Source organism: Callorhinus ursinus, unplaced genomic scaffold (assembly GCF_003265705.2).
Source record: "Callorhinus ursinus isolate GAN/ISIS: 27379988/994484 unplaced genomic scaffold, GSC_fseal_2.0 scaffold20, whole genome shotgun sequence".
NCBI lineage: Eukaryota > Metazoa > Chordata > Mammalia > Carnivora > Otariidae > Callorhinus > Callorhinus ursinus.
The window spans coordinates 16,579,705-16,599,225 of NW_027397082.1; the positions used below are offsets into that span (position 1 = coordinate 16,579,705).

The 19,521-nt window shown below is 37.8% G+C and overlaps 1 protein-coding gene across 6 annotated transcripts; it reads right to left on the bottom strand.

Annotated features, from left to right (window-relative positions):
* Positions 1–416: 416 nt before the first annotated feature.
* SFR1 (SWI5 dependent homologous recombination repair protein 1) lies at positions 417–4,064 on the bottom strand. Of its 6 annotated transcripts, none has more exons than XM_073904226.1 (5): positions 3,965–4,059; positions 3,627–3,726; positions 3,101–3,222; positions 2,180–2,590; positions 417–1,086 (listed from the first exon to the last, which is right to left on the bottom strand). In XM_073904226.1, exons 3-5 carry the CDS (start codon positions 3,194–3,196, stop codon positions 895–897), a joined length of 699 nt encoding a protein of 232 aa, XP_073760327.1. In that variant the 5' UTR covers positions 3,197–3,222; positions 3,627–3,726; positions 3,965–4,059; the 3' UTR covers positions 417–894. The 6 variants fall into 6 exon arrangements, with proteins under 6 accessions (XP_073760327.1, XP_073760328.1, XP_025736531.1 ...); XM_073904227.1 differs by lacking the exon at positions 3,627–3,726 and adding an exon at positions 3,394–3,561 and having other exon boundaries at positions 3,965–3,986; XM_025880746.2 differs by lacking the exon at positions 3,627–3,726 and having other exon boundaries at positions 3,965–4,064.
* Between the last annotated feature and the right edge of the window lie 15,457 nt (positions 4,065–19,521).

The following is a 19,521-nucleotide window of genomic DNA, read 5'->3' on the forward strand; positions in this document are numbered from 1 at the left end:
TCTTAGTAAGGGCACATACTATCCTTCTTAGCACACCAGCTTTTCTGCTTCCAAACTTACCTACAACAGCTTCAGTCACAAAAAGAGATGGGCTTTCTTTTCCTGAGCACAATTCCAATTCTCAGACTGGGCCAGCTTGGGTCATATCTCTGTATAAAGCCCCAAGGACAGGTAGCATTGTACAATATAGCAGCCAGAAACACAACCCTATGAAGGTGGTTTTCTGGCTGAGGAGTCACTATGAACTGAATAGATGCAGCTAGAAAGCTAAACAAACGTGAAGGACCTTGTATACCTTGAAGTGGGGGATGAGCATATGTTGTTTTTAGAGATAGATGGCGATTTCACTAAATGAGATGAAGAATACAATAAACAAATTTGAAAAGACAAGGAAGAATAAAATTTTGGACATATGAACAACTTTAATTACCTGCTACAACCATGCAGAAGGAAGTATGTGGTAAATGGATAAAAACACGGTTCATAAACTTAGGAGACAGGCAGGCATTTTTAGACCACTTCAGGTTTAGACATTAACCAGACTGAAGTATTTTTTAACATTTAAAATAAAACCTTAAAAAAAAAATAGAACTTTTTTACCACAGTAAACAAAACAATGTATTAAATTTGACTTCCAGAAATGACCAAATTATTTTTTAAACATGATTTAATTTTTTTTCACATTTCTTTAAATGTCAAGTTTTCTTTGGCAAACTTATCCAAAATATTAAATTTTCATTTTAGAACTTATTTTATATTTATATACCAGAGTGCCCTAAATTGATATTCATCAAGATACCTTTCTCTAGGCCCTAATGGCTTCTACCTTCCTTTTAAAATGTATTATCTTTTAAGTTGTCATTCTCAAAAATATTCTGGAAAAAAAATTATGAATTAAACACCGATAAACTCTTCTTCATTTCTGTTATAGTGTAGTAATTTATCATCTAACCCACAGTGGTCTATCAGCTGAGTAAGGCTGAGTTTGTTGTTCTCTTCAGACATAGCTGACTGCAACTCATAAAGCAACAGCTGGCTACAGCTTCTCCACTTCTGTATTAACATCTGTAACTGAGACAGGTCATTCTGAAATAGGAAAAAAAAAATAGGTCAATAACTAGCTAGGCATCCTATTTTAACTTACTTAATGAAAGTTGTTAAATTAGTAAATGAGTAGGTTTAAAGGGTAACACACTTGGGTCAAGATTGGGACTTCTACCCAGGAAAAAGGAGGATGGTTTTAAGTAGAATGGTTACAATGACCCTCAAATTGAGTTCTATGGCTATTTTGTTTGGTCCAACCTCTGGACCATCCTTATCCTCAGGGACAAATCAAATCATCATGAAATAGGGCAAAACTATGTAGAGAAGCAACAATAGGTTAAAACAAAACGAAACGCTTTTTCTATGATAGCTGTACTTTTAAAAACTGAAAATATTCAATATAAATAAAATATAAGAAATATAAATTAAAATATTCAACAATATTTTTCAACATTCACTATCTCCTAAGACCCAAGTCGTTATATTTAGAAAAGTCCTAAAAATTGAAGACAGCAAATAAGATCTACTATTCCCCCATTTATACCACATTCTGGGGAAGGAGCCACTACATAGTCATGAATGATCCAGGTCAGTAAAGGTTATCTTCTTCCAAGTGCCCAGCCTCTACTTAATTCAACCTATCTGGGTTGAAATCTAAAAATCTAATTTATATTTGTTGCTTTATCAAACAAAATACCTGTTGTTTTATCAAATTAAAATACCATTTTAATAAGTTGGAAGAACACAAGACTATTACTAAAAATATTTTTTATTGTACTTTGTGGCCCATTTTTAGCTTTTTTAATCAGTCACTGGCAGCTGTCACTTTTGTTCTCACTGTACTTGGCATCTATCATTTGATATTAATATTGCTACACGCTGGAAACTGGAGAGAAAAATTTCAACTGCATATTAAATGAGAGCTGGGACTTTCTAAAGTTGTATCTGGTGTTTAGGGGCCTCTTCTACTCTAAATCTATGACTTACATTTGAGTTACAGTTGTTGGAAGCCAGGTTTCTCGATAAATGGCTTATTGCTTATTATGTCTAAATAAACTTATTTTCTCTTGGAAATTACTTTCCTATCATTTATCTAAAAATAAAAAAAATTAAGTGGTTCTGAAATTATTCTCACCTTTGATCTATACATTTTGACCAGTTTTAGCCTCCGAAGAAAGTCTTCTTTCTCCTCAATCTGCTTCACCAATTTTGCTCTTTCTTCACTTAATCCTTGTTTTGGAAGATTCTCATTCACAAAGTCACTTTGGAGATCACTGCAAGACTCAGTATCAAGAGATTTAGATTCACATGCACTGATACTCTTGAAGGTATTTTTCAAATATGTACTTTCTTTGAATTCACCATCTATGTGTTTAAAACTTTCTTGAAGTTCCAAACAGTTTTCTTCTATTGAAGATGCTGGTTTCTCAGGAAAAGTCTGATCATTTTCTTCATTCTCTACTTTAAGACGTTTCACCACACTGTAACAGGAATTAAATGAAGATCTAGTTTTCCTCAATCGTTCTCTAAGTGTTGCACTCATAGGCTGAAAAAAGCACAAAACATTAATCAAGAAAAACATTCCTGTGTAAATAAATCTACTAGAATTAAAGACCTTATATTTCTTTAGTTGACACCACTAGATGGCTTTATATCTCCATATATCTAAAGTAACCATCACAAAATGTCTTTAATTTAATTTGTTCAGCAACTAGCACATTCCTGACACTACTGAGTGCTTCAGTTACAAATTAAGGAAAAGACCTAGATCCCTGCCACCAAAGACCTTCAGAATACTGCAGATTCAAACTTCCTCAGTTTGGAATTTTGTAGTAACCTTATCTGAAACTAAATGAAAATAACGGATTCAAGATGAAAATGGGGGGGTCAAACACCTTATCTTAGGATAAAGACCTAAAATTATTTAATAGTTCAATATCTACTTATTGATCTACACATTATGTTAATTGACAATTTTCGGTAGAATTATACCCACTACTGGCACAATACCTAGAAATACAGAATAGCTCCAGTGGAAGAACTAAAATATTCATACTTGTTTTCTTGTGCTACTTGTCCGGGGAGATGGTGGATTGGCGCAAGCCCGCGGAGTGCTAGGTAAAATCACACCTGAGTCGGATGGGTTTTCCATCTTGAAAATAAAATCTTGGTTTACCTCTAAAAATAAAAAATAAAAAAAAATCAGAATGTAGATAAAATTAACCCATCTCTATATATTGTTTTTGTAAACATAACTTTTTACTGTTGTACATGTAATCTCCACAAATAAGCCCGCAACAAGTTCACTTGGTTGTGATTCATTCTTGCTCTTTTGCAGTTTCCATTTACCTTCCTAAATAAGACTGTGTTGGTCCACATGGTGACTACTAGTTTTTTCAGGACAAATTAGCACCTCATCATTTTATCTATCAAAATATCCTCAAATCTGCCACATAGGGGGTGGGGAAAATAACAATTTTGTAATTCTCCAGGAATTCTTTAACTTCGTTACGCCAGCTTTATAATGAAAGGAAATACAAGTGAAATCTTGACTCGAAAAACAATCAGACCTGTCACAGTACCTTAAACCCTAAAAAGCTGTGTGACTAGAACCAATGCCCACTCAGGCCTGAGGAACGAGGAACCCAAGCCCATCTGTGCCGTTTAAGTAGCGAACAGACCCTGGAAAGGAGAGTTGGCTTAAGTCTGTTTCCTCAAACAAAGGCATCAACTTCAATGGGGGATGGGGGGGGAGTTCCTCCCACCTCTGCAGAAAACCCACACTAGCCCTCGAGAGACCCCAGGTCAGAGGAAGGTTTGAGAGGTCCCCTGACCGCAGAAAGGGAGCTCTACTCGACTCCACAACAGACACCCGAAGCAGCCCAACTCTCGGATATTCCCTCGCTACCCCACACTCTACCTCCCTCCGCCATCCCCAGAGTGCAGAAAACGCGCGCTGCCGCGGCGGGGCGGGGCCGCACGGGAGGCGGAAGAGAGGCGCGATTGGCCGGATTGACCGACGCGCGCAGCTCCGCGGGGCCCAGCGCCCTAGGGCGGCGGGACTGCGCGCTCGCGGCCTCGAGCGCCCGCGAGGAGGTGGTGGCTGAGCGGGGCTACGAGAAGTCCGCAGAGACGCCTGATTGGCCCGGTGGACTGACGCTCGCCGTTCTGCTCCGCCCAACGCCGGAGCTCTAGGGAGCTGTGCGCGCGCGTGCCCGCGAGTCTCTGCAGCGTTGGGGGAGAGCTGGGGTGTTTCCGAACGCCAGACGGACGAATTTTGAGGGAGCCGTGCTGCTTTTCGCGGCTTACCCCCCCGCCTTCTTGTCCTTGCCTTCCCTTCCAGCTTCCTTGTTTTTGTGTGTGTGAAGTACGCCTGGGCGTGCCCCTCCCCCGCCCCGCCGCCAGTCTCTGTCCTGGCTCACCACAGCCAACGTCAGTCCTCACACCTGGCGGGACCCGAAGCCGCAGAGCCGGCTGTGGGTTAAATTTACGGCCCTAAACTCTCCTAAGGCAGAGCCCCCAAAAGAGCAGCGCTGGATTAAGTGGCCTGTTGGGAATCAAACATGTTAGAAATCTCTCCAAGAGGCCCGGCGGATGATTGAGCTCATTTCCAGCTTTTTATGTCGCAAACGGCGGTTCTGTTACAGGTTTTCTACTGTATCTACCCCCAAATTTAGATTCTGTAGCTTGGCTTCAAATCTCCTGGTCAAATTTGAGAGAATGTAGCCCCTTTGGGCTACACAGAAAGCAGACCAATTACTAAATAAGATTGTGTTGGTCCAGAATTAAGATGTTCGAGGTAGATAAGGCCGTTGCTGAATACTGGACAGCAACTTCGTCTAAAATAATCCTAGGGGCGCCTGGGTGGCTCAGTTGGTTAAGCGACTGCCTTCGGCTCAGGTCATGATCCTGGAGTCCCGGGATCGAGTCCCGCAGCGGGCTCCCTGCTCAGCAGGGAGTCTGCTTCTCCCTCTGACCCTCCCCCCCCCATATGCGCGCGCTCTCTCTCTCTCTTTCTCTCTCTCGTTCTCTCAAGTAAATAAAATCTTTAAAAACAAAATAAAATAATTATGGGAGCGGGGGCGCTGGCTGGCTCAGTCGGAAGAGCCGTGACTTGATGGGGCCCGAGTTTGAGCCCCACCTTAGCTGTAGACATTAGGTTTGTTTTGTTTCTTTAAGATTTTATGTATTTATTTGAGGGAGAGAGAACACAAGTAGGCAGAGTAGCAGGCGGAGGGAGAAGGGAGGAAGCAGGCTCTCCGCTGAGCAGGGAGCCGGAAGTGGGGCTCAATCCCAAGACCCCAGGATCATGACCTGAGCCGAAGGCAGCCACTTAACTGACTGAGCCACCCAGGCGTCCCTGTAGAGATTAGTTTTAAAAATAAATAAAACATTTTTAAAAATCCTCACTTCCTGGTGGCGACGTTCTGTTGCTGTGCAACAGTAAAGTTAAATAAATTGGGTGGAGCACTGGGTTTGGGGAAAGACAAGTACTTAGTAATTTCTGAGTCACCTGGAAGTTGGGAATTTTAAGGAGCTGGTGTTTTCAACTTAATGGCCATTGTAAACGTTGATACTCTCTCTTTACAAACAACTAATATCTTAGAAGTGCCAGAACCCTGAGGAATTAACTGAGTCCTAAGCACCCAGTGCAGTGATTAAGGACATAAACCTTGGAGGCAAATTGCTTAGGTTCAAATCCTGACACCATTATTTTATATGCTTTGTAGTGTCTCTATGCCTGGGTTTCCTCATCTGTAAAATAGGGATAATAGTATCAACCTCCTGGCAATTGGAGGATTAAATTAGAATTCATGACAGGCAGGGAAAACAGCAAGAGATATTTAGGAAGCACTCAATAGTCGTTATTTTATATATGCAACTATATTCACCATTCGCTAATTGATATAAAGGTATGTGTCATAATTCTTTAATCCTTCCACTACCTCCCGAAAAAAAGCCAGATTTTTTAAAGATGCTGTAATCCATAAAACCCCACACAATTTAAGCCGTAAGTAGCAGAAAACTTGGTGCCTCCATATATAACTAATAATATATATTCCCCTTCTAAATTTTTTAAAAATTATATAAATTAACCTCAAGGAATTTACAAAATGAAAGAGAGAACTCATGATTTTCTGATACAAGTGTTATTCACCTCACCAAGCCACAGGTCTGTCTGTACATTTATTTCTCCCTTTACTCATCCACCGGCATCAGTTACTCACACTGAAAAGAGCAGAATGATTTGTCCTAACACCAGAAGCACAATGCAGACTCTGCATATTCCTTATACCTTGGGGCATAAGGTTGGGTTGTTTTTATGATTCTCTAAAATCAGCTGCTCCAAAATCCTTTTATCATGACGGCCCAAGCTTAGAGCTATGTTTTTGCTGGCTGCATAAAGGAAAACAACATCTTGCCTTGCAAATGTTCTGACTTGCTTATTATGTGAACTGCTATATGAAATGGGATTGTTTTGGCCAGATTTTCAAAGAACTTCAGAATAAGTATTCAGAAAAACCTGTATTTAGAAATGTGCATTTGTTGACCTACATCTCTGACTTCCATGTGTTGTTAGAACTGAATGATCTTCCCACATTTAAGGTTGTATTTTACTTACTCCAGTGACATCCCCAAGTGGAAACATAGCTTTCACTCTCAACTTGGTGTAAGGGATCTGCAATACCCAGCCCCCTTACAGTTTTCATTGTATCTTTAGATAAAGCCTAGCAAACATTTCCATGACTTTAGGTGCCCAAAATCAATTGGCTTGTAAGTAGTTTGTTGTTTGTGACACAGGACATTGTATGTTACTTGAAACTTTTCAGGGTGGGAAACATACTGCCCTAGAGAGCCAGAAGGCAAGGACTCCTTATTCTACCATAGAGAACAATTTGAACAATAGAATTCTATGATAATAGTAATTAATATTAACCTAAGGCAGGCTTTCCCTGTGTGTTTTTAAATTTCTCCAATACCCAAGGCTACTGTTAGCTACTTTGTTATTCATTAGGGAGTGGTAAATGTTTCTTCCCTTAGTCTGTGATTATTGTCAGTGGGATGATGACATAGGCCTAAAAATTTTTATGAGGCTTTTTTATTCTTTTTTAATAGCAATAAGAAAATAGTCTTTCTCTCTTTCTCCATACACACACACACACACACACACACACACACACACACGGTTAAGCCACAATTTAAAATTTCATTTCACTGGATTTATTTATTTTAAAATTCTTAACTGTAGCATTATTTTACAAATCTTAACTGTAATCTCAGGGTGACCTAAATTCCATTCCATTGACTTTTCTGTATTAATACAATTTTTATATCATGTAGATACACCTAGTATCCATAAATTTCTTTTAACAATTAAAAATATAAATTTTTAAAACCAGGATTAAAATCCAACTGGGTGAGGTATTGTATAAAATCCACATGATTAAGTTGATTTATAAGGTCCATTAGGGCAAGTTAAACAAAATTTAATACAAATTTATAACACTCACAAAAACTACTAAATTCTCTTAAGTGGCTTTCAATATTTCTTCTGACATTTGTATATAAGTTGAAAATCTTCAAAAACTCTCCTCTATGTTTCTCTTGCCATGAATTCAATTCTCATAGACCTATCCATGGTAAAGAAGATGTGTTTTAGTGCTGCCATTTTATAAATTTCCCTTTGAGTAACTGACAAACTATTTCTATTTCTTTTCTTTATTACCTAAAGATCTCCTATGGAATTCAATAATGTATAATTGATTGATTTGTAGAGACTGTTGAAGGCTTTTTTTTTTTATCAAAGTGTGACCTTTGTTGTTAAACTGCTTAATATTCTTTAGCCTAATTACAGATTTTATTTTCAACCTCAAGATGAAAGAGCCCTTGACTTAGCTACTAGGCATGCCTGAGAGGTTGCCTTACTGAGTAGGCTGGCTACTTGGAGTGTGAAGACATGGGGAGGGTCAATAGCATTAGTGTGATAAAAACTTGTCCACCATGTTTCAATAAAAGATTGCTGTCTTGTAATAGAAATGTTGTCCACTTCCCTTTTTCACACAGGTCTAGAGCAGTTAAAGGGAATATAATTTCTGTAGGCTCTCACATAAGTGTGAATTGGGCCAACAATTTCAGTTCATCCTTTAGTGAATTAGAGGACTGGGCTGCCCTGGATATATTTATATTCATATATTTATATTCTTCCACTCCCTTTAATGTTACTTAATCTCCTTTTTACCAAACTAATGTGAATAGTAGGGAAACAAGGGCCCAAATGCCTAAGTTTCTTTGTACTCTTGCACCATTCCACTCCTCAATACAAATAAACATTTAAAAAAAACAAAAACAAAACTTGTCCACCACAGGGCTACTAGAAAACTTACCTGGTAACTAATACTGAGGCTAATATACTGAACAAGAACCTAAAGAGCTCCTTTCACCTGGTATTCCTGTCCTTTTATTTTATCAGACCTGGCATTTTGTCAAGTCCACTAGAGACTAGAAGAGCAAGAGCATCTATGATTCATTGCTGTTACTGGGGTGTGTTCTCTTGGAGAAGAATAGAGTGATTCAGGTTAGATTAATAATGGTGAGGAAGGGGGTAGGTAGGGTGTGTGTGGGAGGGAGGGTCGTGGCAGAGGAGTTAGACTGTGGAAAGGTAATGGTAATAAAAGTATAGCTGAAGGCCACATCTTTCTCAGATCCTTTATTAACTCAAATGTCACTGCTGCGTTCATTTGGAGAAAAAAAGGCATTAGATGTCAGCAAATCCTTAAGCAACAGAACATGCCTTATAATCATCCTTAACTACCTGAAGTGTGAGAGATAACAACTCCCAAGATAATTTCACAGTATTGAAATCTGTTTGAAGAGCCTGCAAAGAAGTCAATGCAGTTTTCTACTCTTGCCTCTCGTTATTGTTTCAGTCTTGAGAGTATAAAAGCTTTCTTCTTGGTGATATTTTTTAGATGGAGAAGCAAGAATGTCTCATGGTACCAGGAAAATAAGGAGTGAAGAGACCATTCTACCATGTTCTAGGACACTACTGATCTGTTTTCATATGTTCTTCTAACCCCTTGGCAAACTTTGATGATAAGTATAGTAATAGAGAAAATCTGTGAATCAGCCTATAACCAGGAATTTTCTGGTCTGGTTCAGGATCTGATAGCAAGATTGAAACTTCATCTCTTTCCCACCACTCCCAAAGGCAGCATAAAAATGTCTTAGATTTTCATCATGGGCCTTATGAGCAGTACCAAACCTCATGAATGCAGAGCCCCTGACCAAGAGATCTGAATCCCCAGGGAGGATCCATTGGAGAGGCATTATCAAAGATGGGGGAGGTGGCTTGAGCAAAGGCATCTTTTCCTTGATCCTGTCTCCTGCACCTCCAAGACTGCCTCATGCCTATGTCCCCCACACCATGCCTAACTTGTCAGTGACATCAACATTACCCAGCTCTCCACTCTGTCACACATCTGTGGCCACCAAAAAATAATGTGTGAAACTTAATGATGCTGGTGACCCTCACCTGACAAATGATAGCGCCATTTTTTATGGTGAAAATATGTGTTTCCCATGGATAAGATCTTGGAAAGGAAGCATAGAATACAGCTACATTCCCCCTGACTTGGTCCTCCAAGACTTCACCCAGCTATTTAAACTTCATTAACACAAAATTAAGACAGATAATACTTTTCCTTCAACAATGTACACCTTTAACTCAAACTCTTCCCAAACCTCCCACCTCCCAAAATTTCCCCTTACGTGCCCCTCTGGTTATTATTATAGCAGCTATCAAAGTACATCATCTCAGTTATTTTTCACTTTTTGATGTGACATCATAAGTAAGTCAAATTATCCCTTTCTTAGAGCCATTTACAAATTTTATCTTTTTTTTAAAGTCAAGAGAAGGTCACTCAGTTGTTTTCCAGTACTCCACAGTGCATGGGAATGCAGGCTTAGTCTACCTCCACTGCACTGCTTATTCTCTTCCTTACACTGTGTAATAATTTGTGAATCTATGCCTTTCTGTGAATGCTGGTTGTTGAAAACTCAACTTCTATGTTACCAAAGATCTACTGTGAGTGGAATTCACACCAAAGGCAGGGATAACATTCATCAGCAAACATGGTCTTCTCAAACTTTTGAAAGCCTGTCATTGGGCAGATAGAATACCATGATACCAAAGAACACAGGTTTGGGTTTTGGAAGGCAGGCAACTAATCACGTCCACATTTGTTAAGCAAATTCCTATGAAACTATAAATTATAAGCTGCCCATAGGTTTAAAAAAAAAAAAGCATTACTACAGGTTGCCATTATCTGAAATGCCTTCCTAGCCTAACTCTGGGCCATTGAAATAGGGTATTTTAAACCTGCACGTACAAGTTTAAGATTTCTGTAAAGCTGCCAAATCTTTAACATAACAATAATTAACATAAAGCTTGTGCAATTAAGCTGCCCCAAAAGGAAAGAGTTTGACTCTTTGGCAAGATGTTCCTCTTTTTTAAAAAAGCAGCCTCACCAGTACACATTATCTTCACTCAGAGCTGTTCCCCTTAGGTTTTGCAGGTATGTGAAGCTGACTTTGTTTCATTCCAAAAATTGTCTGTAGGGATAACAATTTATTTTCAGTCACTAATTTTCAGGATGAATCAATCCTCATCAAACCAATTTTACCCACCAAAAAATCTGCTATGACTATTTCCATTTTTATAGTTTGAAAGACTCAGACTTGCCGATCCCCTCAACCTAAATAGAATTCTTCTGTGCTGAGAATGGGATTAATTTCTCAAAATAAATTCTAGGAAGAGAATTCATTTCAGAAGAAGAAATTCACAGATATCAAACAATAGATGCAGTGAGCCAGTACCTGAAATGACTTGATTTTAGGGAGTGAAAATAGCATATTACTACAGGTTTAAAAGACTACAGCTTAGAATTATGTGGACTGAGAGTATAAATCTCCCTCTACTTATGATGGAATTACATCCTGATAAACCCATTGTAAAGTGAAAATATTGTTAATTCAAAATGCATTTAATATACCTAACTTACGAAACATCCTAGCTTAGCTTAGCCTGCTTTAAATGTGCTCAGAACACTTACATTAGCCTACAGTTGGGCAAAATCATTTACTTCATAATAAAGTGTTGGATATCTCATCTAACTTATTGAATACTGAAAGGGAAAGACAGAATGGTTTGTATGGGTACAGAATAGTTTTAAGTGTATGGCTTGTTTACCCTTGTTACTGCATGGCTGACTGGGAGCCAGGGCTCCCCACCACTGCTTAGTAGTGATCAGAATTCAAAATTTTAAGTTTCAGATTTTCTAAGTTTATGGTTTCTACTGAGTGCATGTCGCTTTTGCACCATGGTAGAGTTGAGCAATCGTAAGTTGAACCATCATAGGTCTGTACTAAAAAGCTAAAATTGAACATTTGCAGCTCTGAAGGCAAGCTTTATAAACCCATCAATGACTGCTCAAGCTAAGATTATAGGAAGCTTTCCTGGATCATTGTATCCATAACTGAACCCATCCTCAAGAGTTCAAAATTCAATACCAAGAATTCTGTAGGAGAAGAAAGAATGAGAGGGACATTATAAAGTAAAGACATCTTTACTATATGTTTCTTGCCCTTAAGGAGAATAAAACTCTTGTTTTTAAAACAACATTTTTTATAACACATTACTGATAACTAGGCTTGGTTATGTCATACTACAAGTTACTCTGCAAATTTAACCTGGGTTTTGAGGTCCAAATGCAGATCAAACACCACGAAACCTGGGCACATTAACTGGGGCTATATTCTGAGAAAATCATGATTTCTTCCTTAATGAGAAATGCATACCTCAGGTTCTTTAAGGCCTTTCATACAATTGAAAAAAAAAACAGATATGGAAGTTTAAGATTTTATGACTAATAAAGATGTAAACATGCATTATAGGTATACCTCTACTTTCTTAAGACTGATGCAGTGTTATAAGAATCAGGGTAAAACTGATTATATCTTGTAAATTAGATAAGCCACATTTTACAGCAGGTAAAATTTTAAATGAGTAAGGCTGTAAAGCCACAGACCTTGCTTCAATTTTCTTTAGCATTCCAAACCTTTTCATTGTTGAGTTTCGTTATTGTGTGCAGTGAATTGGGGATGATATGGGCTGTGGTCACAAACTGTGAAGGTGAGGTTGCTTACACATGACATAATCATGGGTTGTCAGTTTAAATTGGGGAAAATGGGAAAGTCATTTGGGATTTTTGTTTGAATACAACTTTGGGTGAATACAAATGATACACACTGATGTTTACAACTGTTTTTCTCTGGTTCATTCATTCTGCTGGGAATAGGGCTGCAGCAGGAGATAAGACTGAATCAGAGCCGCTGGGAACTTTACTGTCCCTACTACTAACAACTAACATGCTATGTGGGACTTTGGCAGATTCAGTTAAAATTCTATGGTCTCCGTTTTCTCATCTATGAATTATAGAAAGAAGAGTAATCTTTCCAAGCTCTGAGTTTCTCTAATTCCAGTTTGGGTACATTTTGGTATACCTGAAATTACCAGTTCCCACCATGACTCAGTTCATAGAAAGTTAAAGTTACAGATAAAATTCCCTATAGAAACAATCATTGAACTGACACTATGGAAGATGTGCTAGGGGCTAAAAATGGAAAAGTAAATATATTTTTTAGGAATTTACAAAGACAAATTGGATACTTCAGTATTTATCACACAGATTCAATCAGGATGAGCCCTGGAGAAATTTGTTATATGGAGGATTTTTTTTCTTCACTGACCTTTCCTTCCTCTTAGCAGCCCTCCCATATCATCAGAGTCCCAGTCTCCCAAGCCCTGGGTTTCAGGCTACCTCTCACTACCTGTCACTTGCCACTGCAGGACACACTCCTGGTTATTCTGCTTACTTTTACTGTCATCTACTGGAACTCATATCCTTGCTTTTATTAAAGTTTGTTGCTTACCATAGGTGCTCAATAAGTGTGTTCTGAATGGATAAATTAAGAATAAATGATTAATTATTTAATCAGTAACTCAAAAGGTGAAAATCCCAAAGTAATAAGAGCAAGTCACAGTGTAGCAGCCTAATAGAGCAAGGGATGGGGGAATATTAACAGCAGGCAGAATTTTCACTGTGCCCTTTGAATTATTGATGGGGGCTGGTTACCAGAAAGACCAAGCCATGATTAGAAGTTTGGAATTTTCAGACACCATCCCTCCCCAACCACTTCTCTAGAGAGAGGAGAGGGGCTAGAAGCAGAGTTAATAATTGATCATGTCGATGTGAGGAAGCCTCCATAAAATCCTAATGGTATGGGCTTTTAAGAGCTTCCAGGTTGGTGAACACATTCATGTACCAGGAGAATGACACATCCCAACTCCACAGGGACAGAAACTCCTGTGCTTAGGACCCTCCCAGGTCTCACCCTATGCATCTTTTCATCTGGCTGTTCATCTGTATCCTTTATCATATCCTTTAATAAACTGGTAAACAGGGGCACCTGGGTGGCTCAAGTGTTTGAGTGTCTGACTCTTGATTTTAGCTCAGGTCATGATCTCAGGCTCATGAGACTGAGCCCTGTACTGGGCTCTGTGCTTAGCTCGGAGTCTGCTTGAGATTCTCTCCTTCTCCCTTTGCCCCTCCCCCTGCGCTCTCTCTGTCTCTCAAATAATTTATCATATGGGGTAATAATATCTACTCTATAAAATATAATGATGCAGATAAAGTATTTAATATGGAACTTGCCAGATAGTAACTCTCCACATAATGGTGGTGAAGGTAATGATGCTGGTGGTGATTACCTTAAAGCTGAGGATGGAGACAAGTGTCAGGGGCAAGACAAGAGAGCTGCTTGATCAGAGAACTTTTGTCATCTCTTTCATTTAGCCAAATTTTCTCAGATTGTGCTCCAATAGAACAATAGTGTTCTATGAGCTAGTTAAAGGTGTTTTACAGGTAAAATTGAAATTAGGTTGATCTTTTCTAAATTTGCAGAAAAAAATTAAAATAAGTTATAGGATGCTTCTAATTACAATCTTTCCTATGTACTCTTCTTTACACTTTTGTGTCTGCTAATGGACAACAGATAACAAATGAATAGGTAGCAAATGAATATTAAGAAGAAACATCAGTAAACTGATTTAAGTGTTTATTCAACATTCAACAAATATTTGTTTTATAGAAGTTTGGGGATTTTCTTGGGTAAAGACTTTGGTCACGTTTCTTGCTAGTATTATTGCTCTTAGTTAATATAACAAAATGAAATATGGCTTTATTTCATTCTGTTCCCAAAGAGCCCATGTCATCCCCATGCTTGACCCCTTGCAGAAGTATGTGGTCTGCTATTGCCAGCATCTCATTGTCTGAAGCTATAGAGTCCTGGGTTTTAGGGCACCCTTAAGACTTTACTAAAATAACCATGGAGAACCCCACTGTTCATCACCTAACCCCCTCTTATATTAGAGGAACAATGTCTTAAAAATACAGAATTTTTTTAAAAGCTGTAATCTTGGTTACTCCACACTTTTGTTACTTGTGCTACATGCTATGAATGGGTAAATAGATCTGTATCTCCTAGATACACTATATACAAGGATGTCCTAAAGAGTGAGAGTAAGAAGAATTGGTAAACATAGAGGAAACGCAACCTGCTTTAGCCCATGCTCTATACTAGCCATCCCCAAGAAGAGAAACAGTGCTTCTACTTTTTCTAGAATTTTTCACATCAAATTTTGGAAACTTTGGAAAAATGACTAAATCTTGACTCGTCTTCCTCTCAGAAATCCTCTGAGGCTCAGAGTAACTTATTGATTGCTTGTTCTTGATAAGTGGGTGAATCTAGCACATTTCTAGGTGTTGACTGGCAGGACTAATTAAGGAGGACTGCAGGATGCCAATCTGGTGAGTAGCCTTGGGCAGCCCTCCTCTTATGGTGTGGCTCAGCGTTACTTCTTCCATTAAGATGCTCTTACTAAGTCTTCCATGTTAATTCAGGGGCATAGAAGCAAAGGATTTGGAAATCTCATTATCCAGACACAGATAAAATGTCTCAAAGAACATGGCATGAATTCTGAGACCCAAGTCTAGGATTCTCCAGATACTTCATACTGCTGAAGGCCTGGATGAACGCTTCTGTTTGAGTCAGAAACTTTTATTTTTGCAAGTAATGCTTCACATTGAAGGACCATCACCATAATAAATTTCATTATTTGTATTTTTATTAATTGCTTATCTCAAGGGCTGGATTTATTGCTGTGAAGTGAATCTGAAACCCTAACAAAAATTAGGAGTAACAATCTCTCTTCCTAAGGCTTCTGTACCCAGACCACAGTTGTATTTATAATAAAAGCTTGATGGTTAGCCTTAGTCTTAAACAGGGTAAATTTAGAATCCTCTTGGAAGAAATTCCTGCAAAACTTTCTTATTGTAGCTATGTGCGCCCTAATATCGCTGAATATGCCACAAACAAATCCTTTAGTCCACAGAATCTTTTTCTACACTCTATCAACCTTGAGCTTCAGGAATTAGAATCTTAATATTTTTTATTCCTAAACAAACAAATCAAATCATTAAATGTATAAGAAGAATAACCAAAATGAGTTTATTACAAGAGTACAATGCTATTTCAGCACTAGATAATCAACATACTTCACCATATTGGCCAAAAAAAAAAAAAATCATATGACCATCTAAATAGATGGTTAATAAAAAGCATTTTGATAAAGTTCAACATTATTTCATGCTAAGTAAAAGCAAATTAGTAATTTTAAAAAACTTATCTAATAAAATATTTAATTTAAAAACTATGATAAATATAATGGTGAAATGTTGACTTTTCCTTTAAAATCGAGAATAGCAAGAATGCTCACTATTATCATTTCTATTCATCGTTCTGAATGATGATGTAATTCTTATTACAAAGTATAAAGCAAAAAAAGAAAGAAAATACACAGGGACTGGAAAGGAAAAAACAAAACTATTTGCAGATGATACGACTGAGTATACAGAAAATCCAAAAGAATCTAGTAAATTATTCTAAATAATATGAGAATATAGTAAGATTACTACACATAAGGTCAAAATGGTAAAAAATCTATTAAACATAATAGAAAATGAAATTTTAAAAAACATTATTTCGAATAGCTCAAAAACATTAATACCTAGGAAAGACATAAAACCCCTACACAGAAAACTATGAAATGTATAAACTATAAAATTGTGGCACATATAAACTGTGTTTATAAAACATAAGCATATAAACTATAAACATTAACCCATAGACCTTAATAAATGGAGATGTAGACAAGGGCTCCTGAATTGGAAGACTACATTTTAAAGATATTGAGTTCCCTCAAACTGGTATATGGATTTTGTGCAATTTCATTTTTTATTTTTTATTTATTTTATTTTTTTATTTTTTAAAGATTTTTTATTTATTTATTTGATAAAGACACAGCGAGAGAGGGAACACAAGCAGGGAGAGTGGGAGAGGGAGAAGCAGGCTTCCCACGGAGCAGGGAGCTCGATGCAGGGCTTGATCCCAGGACCCTGGGATCATGACCTAAGCCGAAGGCAGATGCTTAATGACTGAGCCACCCGGGTGCCCTGTAATTTCATTTTTAAAAAATTCTTGGCAGTTGTTTGTGTATATGTGTGTGTTTGACAGGTTCATTGTGAAGTTTAACTGGAAATGCAAAGGCCCAAGAACAGCCAAGATGCAGCGAAAAAAGAAAAACAAAGAGGAACAAAAACAAAGAGAGCAAGTTGTTGATATCTTGTTGATAGCAAGATATCTTGATATCTAGACAGTGTGGAATTGGAGCAAGGAGAGATGAATAACAGTGAAGCAGAGTCCAAAAAATACCCATGTAGAAGTAGAGACTTGACCTATGATAAAGATAGCACTGGGGCGCCTGGATGGCTCAGTCAGTTAAGCATCTGCCTTCGGCTCAGGTCATGATCCCGGGGTCCTGGGATGGAGCCCCACCTCGGGCTCCCTGCTCAGTGGGGAGCCTGCTTCTCCCTCTCCTCCTTCTCCCACTCAAGCTCTCTCTGGCTATCTCTGTCTCTCTCTTCTCAAATCAATGAATAAAATCTTAAAAAAAAAAACTAAACTAAACTAAGTTTGACCCCTAACTCATACCATTCAAAAAAATCAGTTCCAAGAGGATTTAGATCCAAATGTGAAAGGTTAAAAATAATAATTTAAAAGACTTATAAAAAAGGATATCTTGGGCGCCTGGGTGGCTCAGTTGGTTAAGCGACTGCCTTCGGCTCAGGTCATGATCCTGGAGTCCCTGGATCGAGTCCCGCATCGGGCTCCTTGCTCAGCGGGGAGTCTGCTTCTCCCTCTGACCCTCCCCCCATCTCATGTGCTTTCTCTCTCATTCTCTCTGTCTCTCAAATAAATAAATAAAATCTTTAAAAAAAAAAAAAGGATATCTTCATGAACTTGGGAAACGGAAAGGTTTACTTAGTTAAGAAATGAAACACACTGATCATTAAGGAAACAATTAAGTGTTCTGTTTATTAAAATAATATATTTAATAAGATTGGAACATGCCACAGATTGGGAGAAGTTATTTACAAAATATATAACTGATAATATCAAGGAAATGAATAAGAAAAAGACAAACAATCCTAATTTAAAAATGGTCATGAAACTTGAACAGGCACTTCACCAAAGGGTCTACCCAAATGGCCAATAAATACACGAAAAGGTAGGAAACCTCCTTAGTAATCAGGGAAATTAAAAATAAAGCCACAGTGAGATAATACTAAACCCACCAAAATAGCAAAAATGAAACAGACTGACCATACTAAGTGTTGGTGTGGATATAGAGCAACTGAAACTCTTACACACTGCTAGTAGGAGTGCAAACTCCTGTGGAATATCTGGCATTAGTTTCTAAAGTTAAATGTGTACATACTCTATAACCTAGTGAGTACCCTCTGAGGTATAGTTTCAGCAGGAATTTTGTGCACATGTTCAACAAAAGACATGTATAAGAAAAGTAGCAGCATTTTTCATAATAGTCAAAGTCTGAAACAATTCAAATGTTGACATATAAGTAACACGTAGTCCATTCATACAGCAGAAAGCTGCACAGCATTACACATGACAATATGGATGAATCTTATAAACACAATGTTGAGCAAAAGAAGTCATACACAAAATATTACATATCATATAATTCCATTTTAATGATTTCAAAAACACAAAAATTAATTTATGGTACTAAAAGTTCCTGGAAAGTGGAGTTTCTGAGAGCTGGTGATGTTCTATTTATTGCCCTAGATGGTATTTATGAGGGTATGTTCACTTGATGATTATTCATTAAGCTGTATTATTATAATTGGGCACCTTTCTCTATGTGTGTCATTTTTTTAAAGCAATGAAAACAAAAGACAAGCAGCCCATGAATCAATTACTTTCCCTTCATGTTTCAAGATTATTCCTTTTTCAAATTCAGAAGTTCTGAGGTAGCAACAAGCATTTCTACATATTAGCTGTATTATATATACTTATTGGATTTGAAAAACTGTTTATTAATAAACTATTTTTTAGAACACTTTTAGGTTTACAGAAAAATGGAGCAGGAAGTATAGAGTTGCCATATATCCCCTTTCTCTCCTTCTCTCCCCACCAATCAGTTTCTTCTATTATTGGCATCTTGCATCATTAGTGTGATACATTTGTTATAATTGTAAGCCAATATTGATACATTATTCTTAACTGAAGTGCATAGTTTACATTAGAACTCATTCTTTGTGATGTGCATTCTATGGGTTTTGAAAAATGTATAATGTCATGTATCCACCACTACAGTAGAATGGATTTTAAAATTTATTTTTAGCTTCATACAGTTTCTATAATGATTATTTTTTCCCATTGCTGATTGATTTTGTCTCCTTTATAACTATAGCTATTTCCCAGAGAGGATGTAAATTTCTTTTTATGTCATTAGCCAGTGGTTTAAGTTAAGTACATCAAGTTAAGGATTTATTGCCAAGTACTGGGCAAAAAAAAGTTGCTTTACAGGCCTGAAATTTCAGAGATAGCCTACCTTGCATTTGTCTTTGGCAGTTAGAACATGCGTCAATATTCCAGTGAAAGATTCTATTATAATGTTTCAGGGAGGACTTGCCATGGGCCATCAACCCTTAGCCCCCACACTGAGGATCACTGAGTCATGCTCTGAATCAACACAAGACTCAAGACAGGATGTGCAAGTTCTTACTCCGGGCATAGTCATCTCAAAAGGCTTAGTATACCTTAATATGTGAATATTGACCATATTCAACCTGGAGAGGGTCTGGACAGGAGATTTTTCCTCCACTCCTCCCCCTGCATTCCTCAAGGCAGCACCTCGGAAATAACTAATATCATGACAGAAAAGGAAGGTAACTGTTCCCACCTGCCTTCGTTCACAAAGAAGCACATAGTGGT